This window comes from Chiroxiphia lanceolata, chromosome 2, assembly GCF_009829145.1.
Source record: "Chiroxiphia lanceolata isolate bChiLan1 chromosome 2, bChiLan1.pri, whole genome shotgun sequence".
In the NCBI taxonomy this organism is placed as follows: Eukaryota; Metazoa; Chordata; class Aves; order Passeriformes; family Pipridae; genus Chiroxiphia; species Chiroxiphia lanceolata.
Genome location: NC_045638.1, coordinates 76782251 through 76796891, shown reverse-complemented (window position 1 = coordinate 76796891; position 14641 = coordinate 76782251). Strand labels below are relative to the sequence as shown.

At 41.8% G+C, this 14641-nt stretch overlaps 1 protein-coding gene across 2 annotated transcripts in view; it reads right to left on the bottom strand.

Annotated features, from left to right (window-relative positions):
- Positions 1 to 7357: 7357 nt before the first annotated feature.
- ALKBH8 (alkB homolog 8, tRNA methyltransferase) overlaps positions 7358 to 14641 on the bottom strand; it is a 46164-nt gene continuing 38880 nt past the window's right edge. For both annotated transcript variants that reach the window (XM_032678751.1, XM_032678752.1), the window contains 2 exons: positions 9247 to 9396; positions 7358 to 8049 (listed from right to left, as the gene is read on the bottom strand). In XM_032678751.1, the coding sequence (XP_032534642.1) occupies positions 7477 to 8049; positions 9247 to 9396 (723 nt within the window). In that variant the 3' untranslated portion in view covers positions 7358 to 7476. The remainder of the gene's footprint in view (positions 8050 to 9246; positions 9397 to 14641) is intronic.

The following is a 14641-nucleotide window of genomic DNA, read 5'->3' as shown; positions in this document are numbered from 1 at the left end:
TTCTCAAGGCATTCTCATCACAGCTTGTAACAGTTCGTTAGGATACATGCCCGGAATAAAGACAAGTGCCACAGACATTCAAACACACAAAATATCTTTTATTACAGTTAGAATAATAATAATAATAATAAACTTAGCAAAGAGAATCAAAAACTAAAGAAGGATACAAAATAACTACCTTATCAGGTAGCATTAAAACAAATACTAAGAACAGCATTCAATACAGTATAATAAGCTTAGTAAAAAGGGAGTTAAAGGGATACCAAAAAAGGATCTTAACATGATATTATGGATAACTCTTAACACGATATTGGTTAGTAAAAGGGAAAAATTAAAGGGACAATATTATGGATACTAATAAAAGGGTATTAAAGGAACACTAAAGATATTAAATATTTTCTTTCTCAGTTGCTTCCTATCAATAAACTGTGCTTACCCACACAGACAGGCCAGGGCTGTCAGGACCTGCAGCAGCTGGTCAGTACCCATGCTTTAGCGGGTGTCCCCACGGAGCAACACAGTCTCGGTGGTAGGATGAGCATCGCTCAACTCAGCAGTCCTGACACCCCATTTTATCAGTTCCACATTACACTATGTGGGGCCAGTACGCAGTATAAGGTGATGCCTGAGTGGCAGCCAAACACCGCCTAATCATTACCTAATGGCAACAGTCTGCGCATGCCCTACCTGTAGGGCAAGGGGTTAGCAACCTCTGCCCACATAATCTTCCTCCCATCATCATCTTTCTCACCCCTATGCATGACCTCTACCATAGTGTTTCAAGGGTAGATGTATCTATCTTGCAATATGTAGCAAAACCAAGGAAGAACTCAGCTCTGATAATAGGGGATATCAAGCTGACTTGCTAAAAAACACAATGGACCTTACAATTAACCTGTGCCATGAAGTTACATTGTACCATACTCTAGCTGGTTTCACATCCTAATATGATTTCTTTCTCATGCCTCTATGCTCCATTGATCATCTAATTTGAAAGTACCCCCCTTACACAGCTCCACAGAACTAAGCTCCTCCTGTGAAGTGTGGTCCACTTTTGTTTTCACCACATGTGATGCTGCAGAAATATATACAAGGAGACAGGAGACCACACTTCTATGTCAAGAGCTTCTCAAAGCTTTTGGCCTCAAAGACTCATCTTCATCTAAAAGTGTGCTCTGCCCCTTGTGTTGAAATCATGCCTCTGAGTCTGAGGGTGCAGAAAAGGACATGCAGGACTGTAAATTCAGCTCTTGAGCTCAGTGACCTACAAGTTTGGCACAGAAGAATTTTAGGAGAATCTGACTTTGTATGATTTGCCTGAGATGCAGAGAGCTGAGGGCACGACTGTCCTGCTAAGGGCAAATAACCCAACACCAAAGCTGGTATATTCAGCCTCCTTGAAGCTCAGGGATTGTCTTGAGCTTTTCTGCATCAAATTATGACTTAGTCATAGCATGAACAGGTGAAAGACCTGGCTCTGTTTAGGCTAAAGAGAAGCACACCGTATCAGCAGCCAGGCCTGATTTGGACTGGCACTTCTACTGCAGGTCCATCCGACTACCCTTGTGTTCTTCAAATCCTCACTTAAACATTGACCCTTTGAAGAAGTCTGCAGTGTACCTGAGACAAGGGTGAGTTATTCTCAGCTCCAGATGATTTGTTCCTGTACCTCTCAAACTACTCTGAGTACATAAATTGGTAGAAAAGATCGTGACCTAAATATTTGCATCTCTTTTTCAGATTAGCTGTTTTGTCTGCTACGAATAGGCTGATGGACTGCAGGATTCAAGGCTGAATACCTGGCAGATTCTTCTGAACAGCATATTGTTCTGTCTTCATCCTGCTTCAACATTTCCTACCATGCAATAGCTTTTCCAGAAGAAAGAAACTGGAATGCTGTTTGCTAGCACAGCAATGCGTGAATTCTCTGTCTTGATGGTTTATAATTCAGCTGTCGCTTCTTAAAAAAGCTTAATATAAACATTTCAATATACTCAGCAAAAATTAGGAGAGATTAGGCAAAGCAAAAGCTTAGGAGGGGCTCAAATACCATCTCCTGCCACCTGGACCCTCAGTACATATCCCCACGTGTCCATGGAATAACCCTGAGCTGGGGAGATCTTACCTGTCTCAGGCCTCTTTCCTCCTACAAATTGTGTCTAATGTAATTTTTTTCCTTGAAGCTATCTCAAACAGAATTTTCAGCATAGCCAAGAGACAGGATCTGCAGTTTAAGACAAGTGTCAATCTGCCTTTGCTGGTGAGGAACAAGCCTATGGAACCAAACCCCATGTGAAATACAGCAGAAGAGGAGCAGCCAGCTGCACTCGCACTGTGCAAACGGAAACAGCACACGCCTCAGAGAATGTACGAAATAAGGCAGAAAGAGATAGGGATACAGAGAAGGGGAGCAAGGATCACACAGCTGTGGGACAGGCTATTAGTAGCACACTGCTCCAGTATTTTCTAGGCACCACTGTGCAGGAAATAAATAGGACGGTTTTATTACAAGCAGGGGTTTCCGTGGCTGCCTCGTGCTGGGGCACTTGGGAGCCATTTTATTGAAAGGATTGGAGAACTAATTTGTGGTCAAGGACTAGTGGACTGCTTGTGGTTCTACTTGAAGTTGCTTATTGCTGCTGCTTACTTGCTGCTACATACAGTTCTGCTTGGGGTTGCCTATTGCTCTGCTTATAGTTCTGCCTGCTTACTGCTACTTATTGTTACTTACTGTTCTCTTTGCTTACTATTACAGTGCCAAGGCAAGCCGGGAAGAACTTAAGGTGCTGAGACCAGCCTGGGCTCACTGCCAGGGAACCATGCGGCCAGGGGCAGGGAAACAACCTGATAGGTGGATGAGGACAACCAAGGGACTGCAACAGAAAGCAAAGATCGCCTTTTAAGGAAGAAAAGAGTGAGGCCTGGCGTGGGAGGAGTGAGGGAGTGGTTATGCTAAGCGAAGGGTCTTAAAAGGGCTTGTCCCTCCCATCCAGGGGTGCTCTCGAACCAGGTCCCAAGTTTGTGCACCCAGCATGCTGTTAATAAAGTTCTTTGTTTCACTGTATTTGGCCATCTTCTAAATTTTAATTAGAGATATTTCTCACAACTGTAAAGGAGAGACATAAGGGGCCAAGACAGTACACCCTATTAACCATACAGAAGGCAAGGCAGAAAAGCTAACGTAATCCAAATTTTGAAATTTGCAGAAACATGGACCCAGTGACAAAGGAAATTTGTGGGCTGCGCACTGAAGCCCCTTCCAGATTGACATAAAACAGGTAAAAACGGACTTAACCAGCCAGTCCAATGGCTGAAGCATGGCTTGCCATAGGGAAGAGTACTTGAAATTTTTCCATATTGGCTTTTTTTTATGTTTTACTTAAAGTATAAAGCTTTTTTGTATTGTTCTGTGCACACGGAAATGTCTTTTTTTTCCACATACAGAACTTCACTACAGACATCCACAATTTCTTCACCACACATTTCAATAAAACCATGCTGAAAATTGTTGTGCACAGAAAAATAAAGATCTTGACAAACTTCACTAAAAATAGAGAAACAGTTCTGAAATACTAACAAACACTAAACAGGAAAAAAAAAACAACCAGCATACCACCAAAACAGGCAAATAGCAAACTTAAGACTTCTGTTGCTCAAAAAAGACCCAAATATTCTCTTAGAATGATCATTTGGAAGCTTCACCAGAAATAGGTTCTCAAGTAGATTTTGATGTTTTGATCAAAGACTGACATATAAATCTATATCAAGAATACTTCCATCATATTAAAACTTCTGGAGAAGTTCAAAAACAGGGCAAATTGCCTTTACTACTGCATTCTCCTCTATGCTGCCTTCATATAGCCTTAGGGAGCAGTAGAAAAGCTCATCTTCTGCTCACTGTGCCAAGGCCAGTCCTTCGAACTCTCTGAAGAGAAGCTGTGGTCCCTGTGCATCTTTTTGTGGTTCTCAGTGAGCAAAGCAATGCAGTCAGCATGTTGTCCTGTGCCATCTGCTGCCCTAAACCTCTCCTTGGCTAAACTTAAGATGAGCACTTCAAGGGAAATCCAGCCTCTCTGAGGTGTGAAGGAGTTTTTGTGACTGGCATGGCTGCACCAGGACATCACTCTTTTAACTCTATGAAGTTAAAAGAAGTCCTCCGTAGCTTTAAGCCCAGGGATGCTCTGAAGCACTTGCTTTGTCAGGGCTGGATGGTGCAATATTTGGTTCAATGCAGGGTCAGGCATACCTGATCTGGGGTGGCCTTGGTGGTCTCTGGAACAGGAAGCTGAGAATAAAGGGGACAGGGTACCCCAAAACAGCCACCTCTGGTCACACCAGACATTTGTCTGCGTGTGCCCAGAGCCAAACCAAGGATCATATTTGGGCCAGAGCAGAAACTCCCACCTCCCTACTTCTGGGTGTGCTGAGGCACTTTTGAGGATGGACATCAGGGACATCAGGGGACTGGGACATCAGGGAGGACTGCCAAAGGAGGGGCATTTGCATTCACAGCACAGGTCATACCCACATGGAGCTTTGCTTTCCCTTTATCTTCTAGACTGCAAATGAATAAGCATTTAAGCACACTTGTTATTTAAATAAGGCCAAAAAAGGAACATAAGTACTATGAAAACCACTGCACTGTGAAACCTTTAACATTTAAATCCAACTGTTCACCTTAAAGAGTTTCACCTCATTACACGAGGTAAAAAGGGGTAAGTGAATACTGTAGAGGGCAGCTGCAGTGGCAGGTATTTCTGTGTTGGAAGAACTCCTCAGTAAACGTCTGCAATACATTTTGTTAACATCAATGTGCCATCCTCCCTTGTCATTTTCTCCCTCACCACTTGATTCCTCTTTGAGCATCTGAAGAGGCTGCCTGACTTTAATCAAAGAAATGTTTCATAACATTTCCAGAGGATGTCAGAGTACTTTTAACTCTTTTAGCGTCTTTCAAGAGCTGACGTGCTGCTGTGGCCATCCTCCAGCTCACAGCCCTCAGGAGAGCCAGGAAAACCCTCTTTGGTAAGGAGTTATGTATTGCATGTTCAACCCAGTGTGCCTGTTCAACCAGCATTGCCCAAGCTTGTGTTCTTCATGCCAGAACCTCCTTCCAGAACCAACATCTGCTGAGACCCATCACCATCGGGCTGTCTGGGACATAGAGAGCAACACTTTCTGCTCTGAGCTAGGGTGAAATGAATTAGAAATGCTGCTGTGACTTAGCATTCAACTGTTCACGGTTTATGTCAACTTGATGCATTCAAGCCCCAGGTTAGAACAGTGCTTAACCTTGTGCCCAGCTCGGAGCCAGCAGTGAATTTGGAGGCAGCACCTCTGAGCTATCCCCAGGCAGAACAGGAGTACATTGAGGAATCGAGTACAGCTGCAGACTTGATTCCTAATTTGTCACACGAGGTCAAGATATGGCACCGCTTCAGACTGTTTCAAGCAATACTTGTGTTTCTTGCCAGCACACTGTATATTCTTACAGAAAATGCACCTACAGGCAAATGTACAAACAGCAGCTGCCACGTGCTCAGAAAGAGTCAAGGCACCAGCAAACACAGGGCCATGCAGACACAGACTTTGAGAGATGTAGTCCATGGTCCTCCTACTTTATTGTACATGAATGCAATTCACATAACCAGAAATAACAGGAGCTCAACTTAGTGAGTCAGTCACTGCACAGACACCCAGCAGAGGCTGTTCCTGCCCTCTCTCACCAGGGACACACCTAGCTCTGGTCCCACAGTCCAGCTGGGAACTGGGTGCACTGCTGCACTCAGACACAGTGTCCCAGTACTGAAGCCAGCTCAGAGACCTTGATGCAAAACATGCTTCCAGCTATGTGATATTCCTTGAATGCATGCAAATCAACTCCTGCACAAGCAGGCTCACAGCCACAGACAAGCTTCCATGTAGCCCAAAGGAAAGAAATCAGTTAGGAGAGGGCTACATGGACAATATGTGCAGCTCAGGAATGAGATCTTCCCCAAGGGATCTTTGGAAGCAGATAGTGAGCAAGACACACACCAGGTGAATTGTGGTGGCAGCAAATTCCTCTCTTACCACTGTCATTCCCATCAGGCTTTCTCCGTTATAAGATGGGAGCCCAGGAGAAATGGTGACTGCGAGAGCAAATTGCCAGCACAGCAGTCTTTAAACTGTGAGGCAGGCAGGAGTAGCCCAAGGGCATGCAGCTGATCTCCAAGCTCCCACATGATTTAGGGTGGACACCTCGGTTTAGATGCCATCAATTGCAGCAACATGATCTGCCATAGGTCTTGCTACAACTATAGGTAATAAAGCAATATAACAAGCAGCTTAGCAGCCCTGGTTTCCAGAGGCACCAATAGCCACTCACCCTGCAAAAGCCAGCCCAGTATATTTTAATTCTAGAAATGCATTGCAGGTGGCACTCCCCTTGCATAGCACAAGAGTTGTGTTAAATAAATTGTGCTAGTCATTGCAGACCACAGCCAAAAGGGCTGCTGAGTCAGCCAGCCCAGCATCAGTTCCTCTCTACTCCAGTTCTTTGCTCTTCTGAAGTGCAGTAAATAAAACTTGTCCCACTGCCAACTTTCAGAGGTTGAAACTACCCTGCAGAAAATCTGCACCAATATTGCTTTCACTTTAATATATTTCCTGGTTTTTTCACCAGGGGGATCTAAGGGTCACCCCATAACACCAGTCCTGGTGCTACTGGCACAGAGACCTGTGCTCACAGGAACACAGGCATCTAGCAGAGTTGGCCACGGTATTCCAGCTGGGCAACTCACACCTCAGAGGAGCTTTCAAACAACACTACAATGAAGAGCTACGGAAATCTGGGGAGTGACAGCATGAATTGTGGGTGTTTGAGAATCAAGGAAGAGAAAAATGGTTGTGGTATCCCCACTGATTTTCCATTTCCCTTTGAGGAAACCATTATTACCACAATCAAGAGAGTAAATTCTAAACTGAAAGAGATCTGTGACCCCTCATGGATACCAAAACAGGCAGGATCAAATCTGAGGCAATGTTTTGACTCTTCACCCAAACTACTTCACATGCCATTCATTCCCTCCTCCCTGGCCCACAGTTTTACACAGCGAACAGCTCTGCTTTTCCTGCCCAGAGCTCCATTCCAATTACCTGTGGGCTGCAGAGAGACCACTACAGCTACACCACCATAAACCAGTGTAAGAGAAGGGAGAACCAGGCCCTTTGTCTTTCAAAGCTCAACACTGATTTGCATGGCCAGTATTTTCCCACTTAATCCTCTCCACTGTAATTCACAGAAGTAAACACTCTACAGACAGTAGTATTGAATTTGGCCATTATTTTGTTAAAATATGCACACAGTGCTAGCCACCATTATTAATTCAAACACAGTCTTTATTCTGCTATTTTTAAAGAGGCAATAGCTGCAGCCTGCATTAAAGATACCTTTCACACTGCAAAAAACAAAGATAGTGGAGGAAACACCACAGGCTACAACTTTTCTAGAATCACACACCAGTTTCCCTGATCATAGTAACTCTTCTGAACCCTCACACAATCCAGGGATCTGCACACAGCTTCCAGTTCCCCTTCACAGAATACATGGTAATAGCGGTGGAAAACAGGGCTGACTTCTTGTGATTCCTTGGAGTCAGCTGGAACCAACACTGTATCAACACTTTCCTCTTTCTTTTTAGTACCACCTTTCAGGTGCCAGGGAACCAGCAAATCTTGAGACTGAAAGGAGGTTCGGTTAGTGTGAACAGGCAGTTTGGAGTCTGCTCCTACTGGCCTTGCATCGCAGCCTTCGTCCTTCAAGTCATTAATGAGTTGGTCAGAACATGCTGAGTCTTGGCTGCTGTTTCCAGGCACTTGATCAGTAAGCAGTCTCTGGGTTGTGCCAGTACTGATTTCCTTTTCTTTGCCTTTACTACCATTCTTTTCCTTAAGGTATTTAGACTTCCGGTTTTTGTATTCTTGTTCCATTGCCCAGACATAAATGAGTGCCATTCCACCAGGTCTTAGAAGCCGGGCTAGTTCACGGATAGTAGCCAGTCTCCGCTCCTGGAAAGGAAAAGCAGAAACGTGAAGCTAGTACATAAACAAAAAGTAAGGAGAATGGCAGCAACTCCTCCTTACTGTCCCCCCAAGATACAATAAAAATTAAAAGTAAGGGATTTTTTCACTACTCATTTTCATTCATGATACAGTCCATCACTATGTGCAAGCGAAGACGTTTTTCTACATACGGTTCTCACTGAAACACATCTTCACCACAAGGGTGGTCAAGCATTGGAACAGGGTGCCCAGGGTAGTGGTGAAGTCACCATCCCCGGAGGTATTTAAAAGACATGTAGATGTGGCAGTTAGTGACACGGTCTAGTGCTGGACTTGGCAGTGCTGGGTTAACAGCTGGACTAGATGATCCAAAGGTCTTTTCCAACCTAAATGATTTTATTATTCTCTTTCCATTTGAAAATAGTCCTGTGCTGAGCATAACAGTTCATCTGAAAATGACGCACGTCTCTTCAAAAAGGTTATTCATTATTTAAAATCCCAGATTCAAATCTACCAAATCTGATGATGCACACCCTAAGTTTGCAGTTGAAGGAGTCAGATTTACAGCTTAAACACAGGTCCTCTGACCACCCAAACAAACACATCAGCCTTCTCCAAAACAGACTTCTTTCTACTTTTTTATACTGGATTTGGAAACATTTGCTGCATTTCTGGTATTGAGAGATCCATGGGGCCCCAAGATGGCATCATGGTCTAGAAGCTTGTTACCATCACACAGTTCCTGCCAGGAGAACTTTACATAGCCCAGAGATAAAGCAGACCAGTGAGCAGTGTCCCTTTCATTCAGAGATGGAAAATGAATGCACAGAGGGAAAAAAGCCAAAACTACAAGATCTGCCCAAGAGCCAAAGATCCAAGCCAGGAAGAAATATAGCTCCTGACTTCCAAAGCAGAGCCCCCTTCTCCTATGTCATTAATTGTAAGCAGACAAAAAGGAAACACAAACATTTAGACTAAAGCACCAGGAGGAGCAAGGCATCTGACAAGGAGAGAGAATATGAACAGAAAAGTCTAAGAAGAAGCAGTAGCATAGCAGCTTAACTCTGCTCTGACAGCTGCTTACACCGAATGCAAACCTTCAGCTTCTTCCCATTTTGGTCTTCCCTTTTGCTTTCACTGTAGTATTAGCAGCTCTGCACAGCAGCACAGCAGCACAGTGGAGTACAGGGAGGGGTGACTTACTGCTGTTGAGAAATGGTGTATTACAGCAATAGAGATGCAGGCGTCACAGGAACCACTGCGTATTGCCACCGACAGGGCATCACAGACAAAAGCCTGGAAATGCTTTTCTCCACAAATATCCACCAGGTTTTTGCTGCGATCACAGCCAACCTAGAACAGAAAGTGTTTCATTAAGCTTTTCATAAGAGGATAATTACAAAAGTGGAAAATTATTTTCACTTGATGCTTACAGTAATAGAGTCATCACAGTCTCCTACTGAGGGAACACATTTTAGTTTGAAATCAAAACAAGAGCGAGAGTGCGAAAATAGCCTTAAGAGGAATATATGGTTCCCAGGTATAGACAAGAAGAAAACAACCCTGATGCTAACTTAAAACAAAGCTGGAAGACTGGATAGTAGACAGCTCATTATACCACCACCCAACTTGTCTTCAAAACTAATTCAAAGTATCTTGAAATCAGCAAAATGAGAGGTGACCTAACCTCAGTATTTTCTTTCCATTTCAATTGCCATTTGTTAACTTGACAACATTTGAAGCACCTAAGTACTGAACTAACAAAAGCTGATCTACTAGTGCAAATGACCATCTGGTGACTTTGGTGGCATCACTAAAGTATGTCATATAGTGTCACTGATCACAACCAGGTTTTCTCACTTCAGTGGAAGTAAGGAAGTGCTCAGATACAGTCTTCTTACCCCTCAGTATCACGATCCACAAAAAATTTAAGCACAACATCATATTCCAAGGTTCTGTACAGTCCAGGTGAAATGACCCCTAAAAACCATTTCAGAACACCTCATAAAACATCTGGGTTTTGCCCCTTTAAACTTTGCCCAGTGTCCATGTCAAAGACAGCAAGACTTACCATCTTTGAAAAATCAGCATCTAGAAGCTTTTTTACGTGCTTGCAAAAAAACAATAAACACAAACTGATCAATACCCTTTCTAAAAGAAAGAAATAGAGTGAGGCATGCACCACCCTCATTTTCACATCTGCCATGCACACTGAACACTCTAACCAAAGCCCTGCTACCAGGTTGTATATCAAATTCTGCTTGTATAAGAATATTAAATTTATTTTTGTTTTCAATGACCAGCAACAAGTAGATAGCAGAGAACAGGTTCAGGATCCTAAATAATTACTGATGACAATATTTATTGCATTCAATACTGAAAGAATACTAAACCATCTTTGACACAAGAAGAATAACAAACAACTTGCTCTGCTTAATCAACCTAGCAGAGACAACAGTACTGCTAAAATTAAAAATCTCTTTGGCAATGATTAAAATATATTTATTTTCCATTGTAATTTTTCATTTTATCAGTTCAAGTTATTTTATCTTTTAGCCTACCATCACAGTTTTGAAGAAAACTAGAATTCTGTTCCAGTCATATATCCTGAAAGCTTCCAGATGAGCTGCTTTCTAGTCAGGTCCCTGACTTTTGATCCAACGTAAATGAAACAGTTGTGAAAATGCCAACCTGACAACACAAGATAATCCTCCACAAAAAATAGCACTATGAGTATGTACATATTGTCCTGCCAGTTAGCAATAAAAAGACCTGAAAAGATCAATCCTAGCATTGCTTTCTTCCCATGTATTTCTTGGCCTCTCACATTTACCGAAGCACTGAGTGAATAGAGTTGTTCATGAATAAAAAAAAGAAATTTGTGTTTACTTGAAAGTAAATATAAATCCCCATCACTTCACACTGGAAGCCAACTGAAGTGTCTTTAAATTACTCTGGCAACCTGCATGTTGGCAACTGCACACCTCATTACTGGTGCCTTTAACTACTTCTGCAATTAAGACATTAGCTTGCAGTACTTAATAACAAAACTCAAAGGACCAAATTCACTGCTGGCAGAAGGAGGGAGAAGAATACTTGCAGCTTCCACTGACAGCAAGCTTTCCCAGAAAGAATTGCTTTGGCCCTTCATATCTACAGAGAAAATAGGTTGGATAATGGAACGCAATCCCCTGTTCCCAAAATGACCTTGAAAAGGACTACAATGTATGTTGATGAAATCCAATGAACTGAGAATGAGAACAAAGGCATGACTGCCAGAATGCAAAGTCCTCATTTGCATCTAAATTATATCAAATATTATGAAGTCAGGCTTACTTGTATTGTCATACTTACTAAAGCCAATGTTCACCCACAGCAAAAAGATGCTGTTTCACAATGAAAATGGAGACCTTGAAATAGATCACTTTGAATGCGCAGCTGCTCTAAAATAGGTATCTTAGCCAAAACTTTATGTGGTTTAAAATGTAATCATGATAATAGGTGCTATGCATATATGCATAAATGGTGAACACAGGAAGTCACCACAGATGCCTAGTGCAGAAGCTAGGAAAATTTAGAATTATTTTACTAGTATTATCTCTGTATAATATTTTAAAATAATTATAATCACACATTCCTGCATTTTCTGGCTTACAAGAGACATGAATTCAGTAAAAACCAAAATACATTGGTTTCAGTCACTTAGAAAACAATAAGCTATCAATACCCAGATAACTTTCGTGGTGCAATGCCAGCTTGCAGCTGGAAAATGAGCCTATCTGTGGTTTTATGAGTACAGAAAACATTTATAGCAAGGGCCAGAGATCCCAAACTCAGCTTTTCCCAATTCCATTACTAACTGATTTCTACATTCTAAAGCATGCAGAAGCTTTGATGTGATGAAGCTTCATTTACAGAAAAGAGTTCAAAAGACTGTTTTAATTAACAACAGGTTTATTTTTCTCTTTCTAATTAAATATGTATTCAAACATTTTTAAAAAAACCTCAAAATATAACTGGAAAGCTTTAATTTTTGCCAGTTCATATCTCTAATTTTTATGCTCAGCACAGGATATTTATTGTCCTTGCTGACATCTTTTCCAGAAGAGTGGAGAAAGGTAGATGAACTACTATTAGTTCAGTGTCCAAATCCAACCAAATCTAGTACATCTCTTGGTGAGACAAGCTGTATACATTTTAACAGTTCTCCATTTCTTATTATCTGAGTCTTCTCAATCATTTCTATACCTGTTTTCCCAGTTTTCTAAATCAAATTCCTTGCTCAGTCCCATCAATTTCTCACACATATCTCAAATAGCATGGCTGACTATTCAGCTGTATCTACTCTTAGTGAGTCCACCTCTCAGCAAGTTGCTCTACTCTTTTTAGTATTTCCCCAAAGGAGGCTGGCTTCTCAGGCTTCTTGGATTTTTCACCAGGCAACCATTCCCATAGTCCTGCTTTTTTGGGAAGTACCACCACCCTTGTCTTCACGCTTTCTGTGATGTGGACAATAGCACACAGGAGCACCAGAATAGCCACAGAAACCTATGTACTGTGGCTGAAATCCACTTGGATTTCAGGCATTGATTTTCATTGTATCTGCATCCAACTCTTACATTAAGCCAGGAAATATTAATATGGAGGCCTGTAACTCTGTAACTAGAAGCCCAGTAAACACAAAACCTAGGAAAGAGGCAAAGGTATGTTGTCATTCTGGCAAACCACACCCACTCTGGGCATGCTGGGTAACACAAACCTTGAGAAATAAAAATAACAAAAAAAGACCAAGATAAAAGAGGAGAAGGGAGGGAGAAAAAAAATGTTAACACCTGTGATTTGTTTGAGTTTGCAGCAGCCCCATACTGCCTTCCTGGGAACAGATAACACAGGTAGATGTCCCATTCTGCTCTCTCATGTTTCTAGGCACCTTCATCTCCACCGTTTCAGCCAGCAGTAGCTACAGTAAATTTTATAAAATCTACTTAACACAATGGTTTGGAACAGATCATTAGGGGGAAAAACACACTAAATAAATCGCTTGCTTTGTAATGGTGTTGCAAATTCTGCAAAAGATAAATTCTCTTGGAAGCTTAAATATAGGTAAAGACAGGTCGAGGTTGCCCACCATCATATATTTTCTTTCTACATTATCTCATTATAACTAACCTGGTAGGATTAGTTCATTTAAGTATCTGGAAACCTGATTTATTCAGCACATTAGAAAGCAATGAAGAAAACAACATCTAATTCTGAAATCCAGCCACCGAATGGAATTATGTGGCTCCCCAGAGAAATACCTCAGCTATAACTAATAGCAGGAGAACCTCAAGGAACCAAATTACATTCCAGCAAACACACACACACACACACACACAGAAAAAGAGACGCCAGCACAACCACAGCAAGACAGACAAATCTCCCTGCTCCAGTTGGTCTGAGTCAGGCTTTTAGCATTCCTTTCACGTAGTGTTTTGGTTTTCCATTGCACACAGCCAGGGTGTCTCTGGAAACAAAGCGGTATGTCTAAGACACGCAGTTCATTTCTCAATGACAAAGCAACAGAACCAAGCTGAGCGACTCAGCATTCATTCTAGGTTTATGCTGCTGTTGCCCAGTTCCTTCTGAGCTCTCTTCCCAGATCTCTTATCAATTTAATGACTGCTATCCATTGAGAGAAAAGGGCAGGAAATGTTCCTCCATCTTGCCCTTCAGTTGCTAAAATATGATGAACTTGCTCCAGGTATACCTTTACTAATTAGTTTTGTCCTTCCTGCTTTTACTTTCTACTAATAAGTCCTTGGGAGAGAAATCTGTTCTTAATAAGTATGAACCCAGTGCAACTAAAACCCACCCAACATTGTGCAACCATACCACAGCAAATATTAATCCTCTCTCTTCCCCACACCCTGGAAAAATCAAATTCTTATAAAGTTCCAGTGAATCCCAGTTTGGGACAATAATGCAGGAAACAGAGATGAACATCTCGCAGAAAAAGGGTGTCTTACAAGGTCTTGTGAAATATAAACTATATTATCAATTACCTTTGAATGACACATACTACAGAAATAGGAACATCTGTATTAAAGTAAACAATTTTGGCTCCTCTATAGCCACAATTTTTTACCTAGCATCACTGTTCTGTCAAGGAGAGCAATTTCTTTATATATAAAGAAAAAATATCTACCCAATGGCATTTTCAGTTGTTTGCAACTGGATTTCCCACCAGTTTATTAGTTCAATTAAAAATGTAAACCGCAAATTTGAAAGGTTTCAATGTCTTTCATTCACACACCAGCCCTGTGAGAATGCTGAACATTCTTTCAGGGATTTACACATCACCACACCTACCTGAACACTGGAAACTAGGAGACAAAGCTAAAGCTCATAAAAATTGATGAGATCCTTATAATAATGTCGACTGGCTCTAGAATGAAACCCTTGTGGCAAGGGGGGAATGGCTAAGGCTCAGACACAGCATTCCATAAAAGCCCTGCTTACAAATATGAATATAAAGCTTGAAACCACTTAAATAAAATCTGTTAAAATAATTCCCCCAAATGAGGTTGGGTGGGGAGAGAATTGTGGATAAACAACC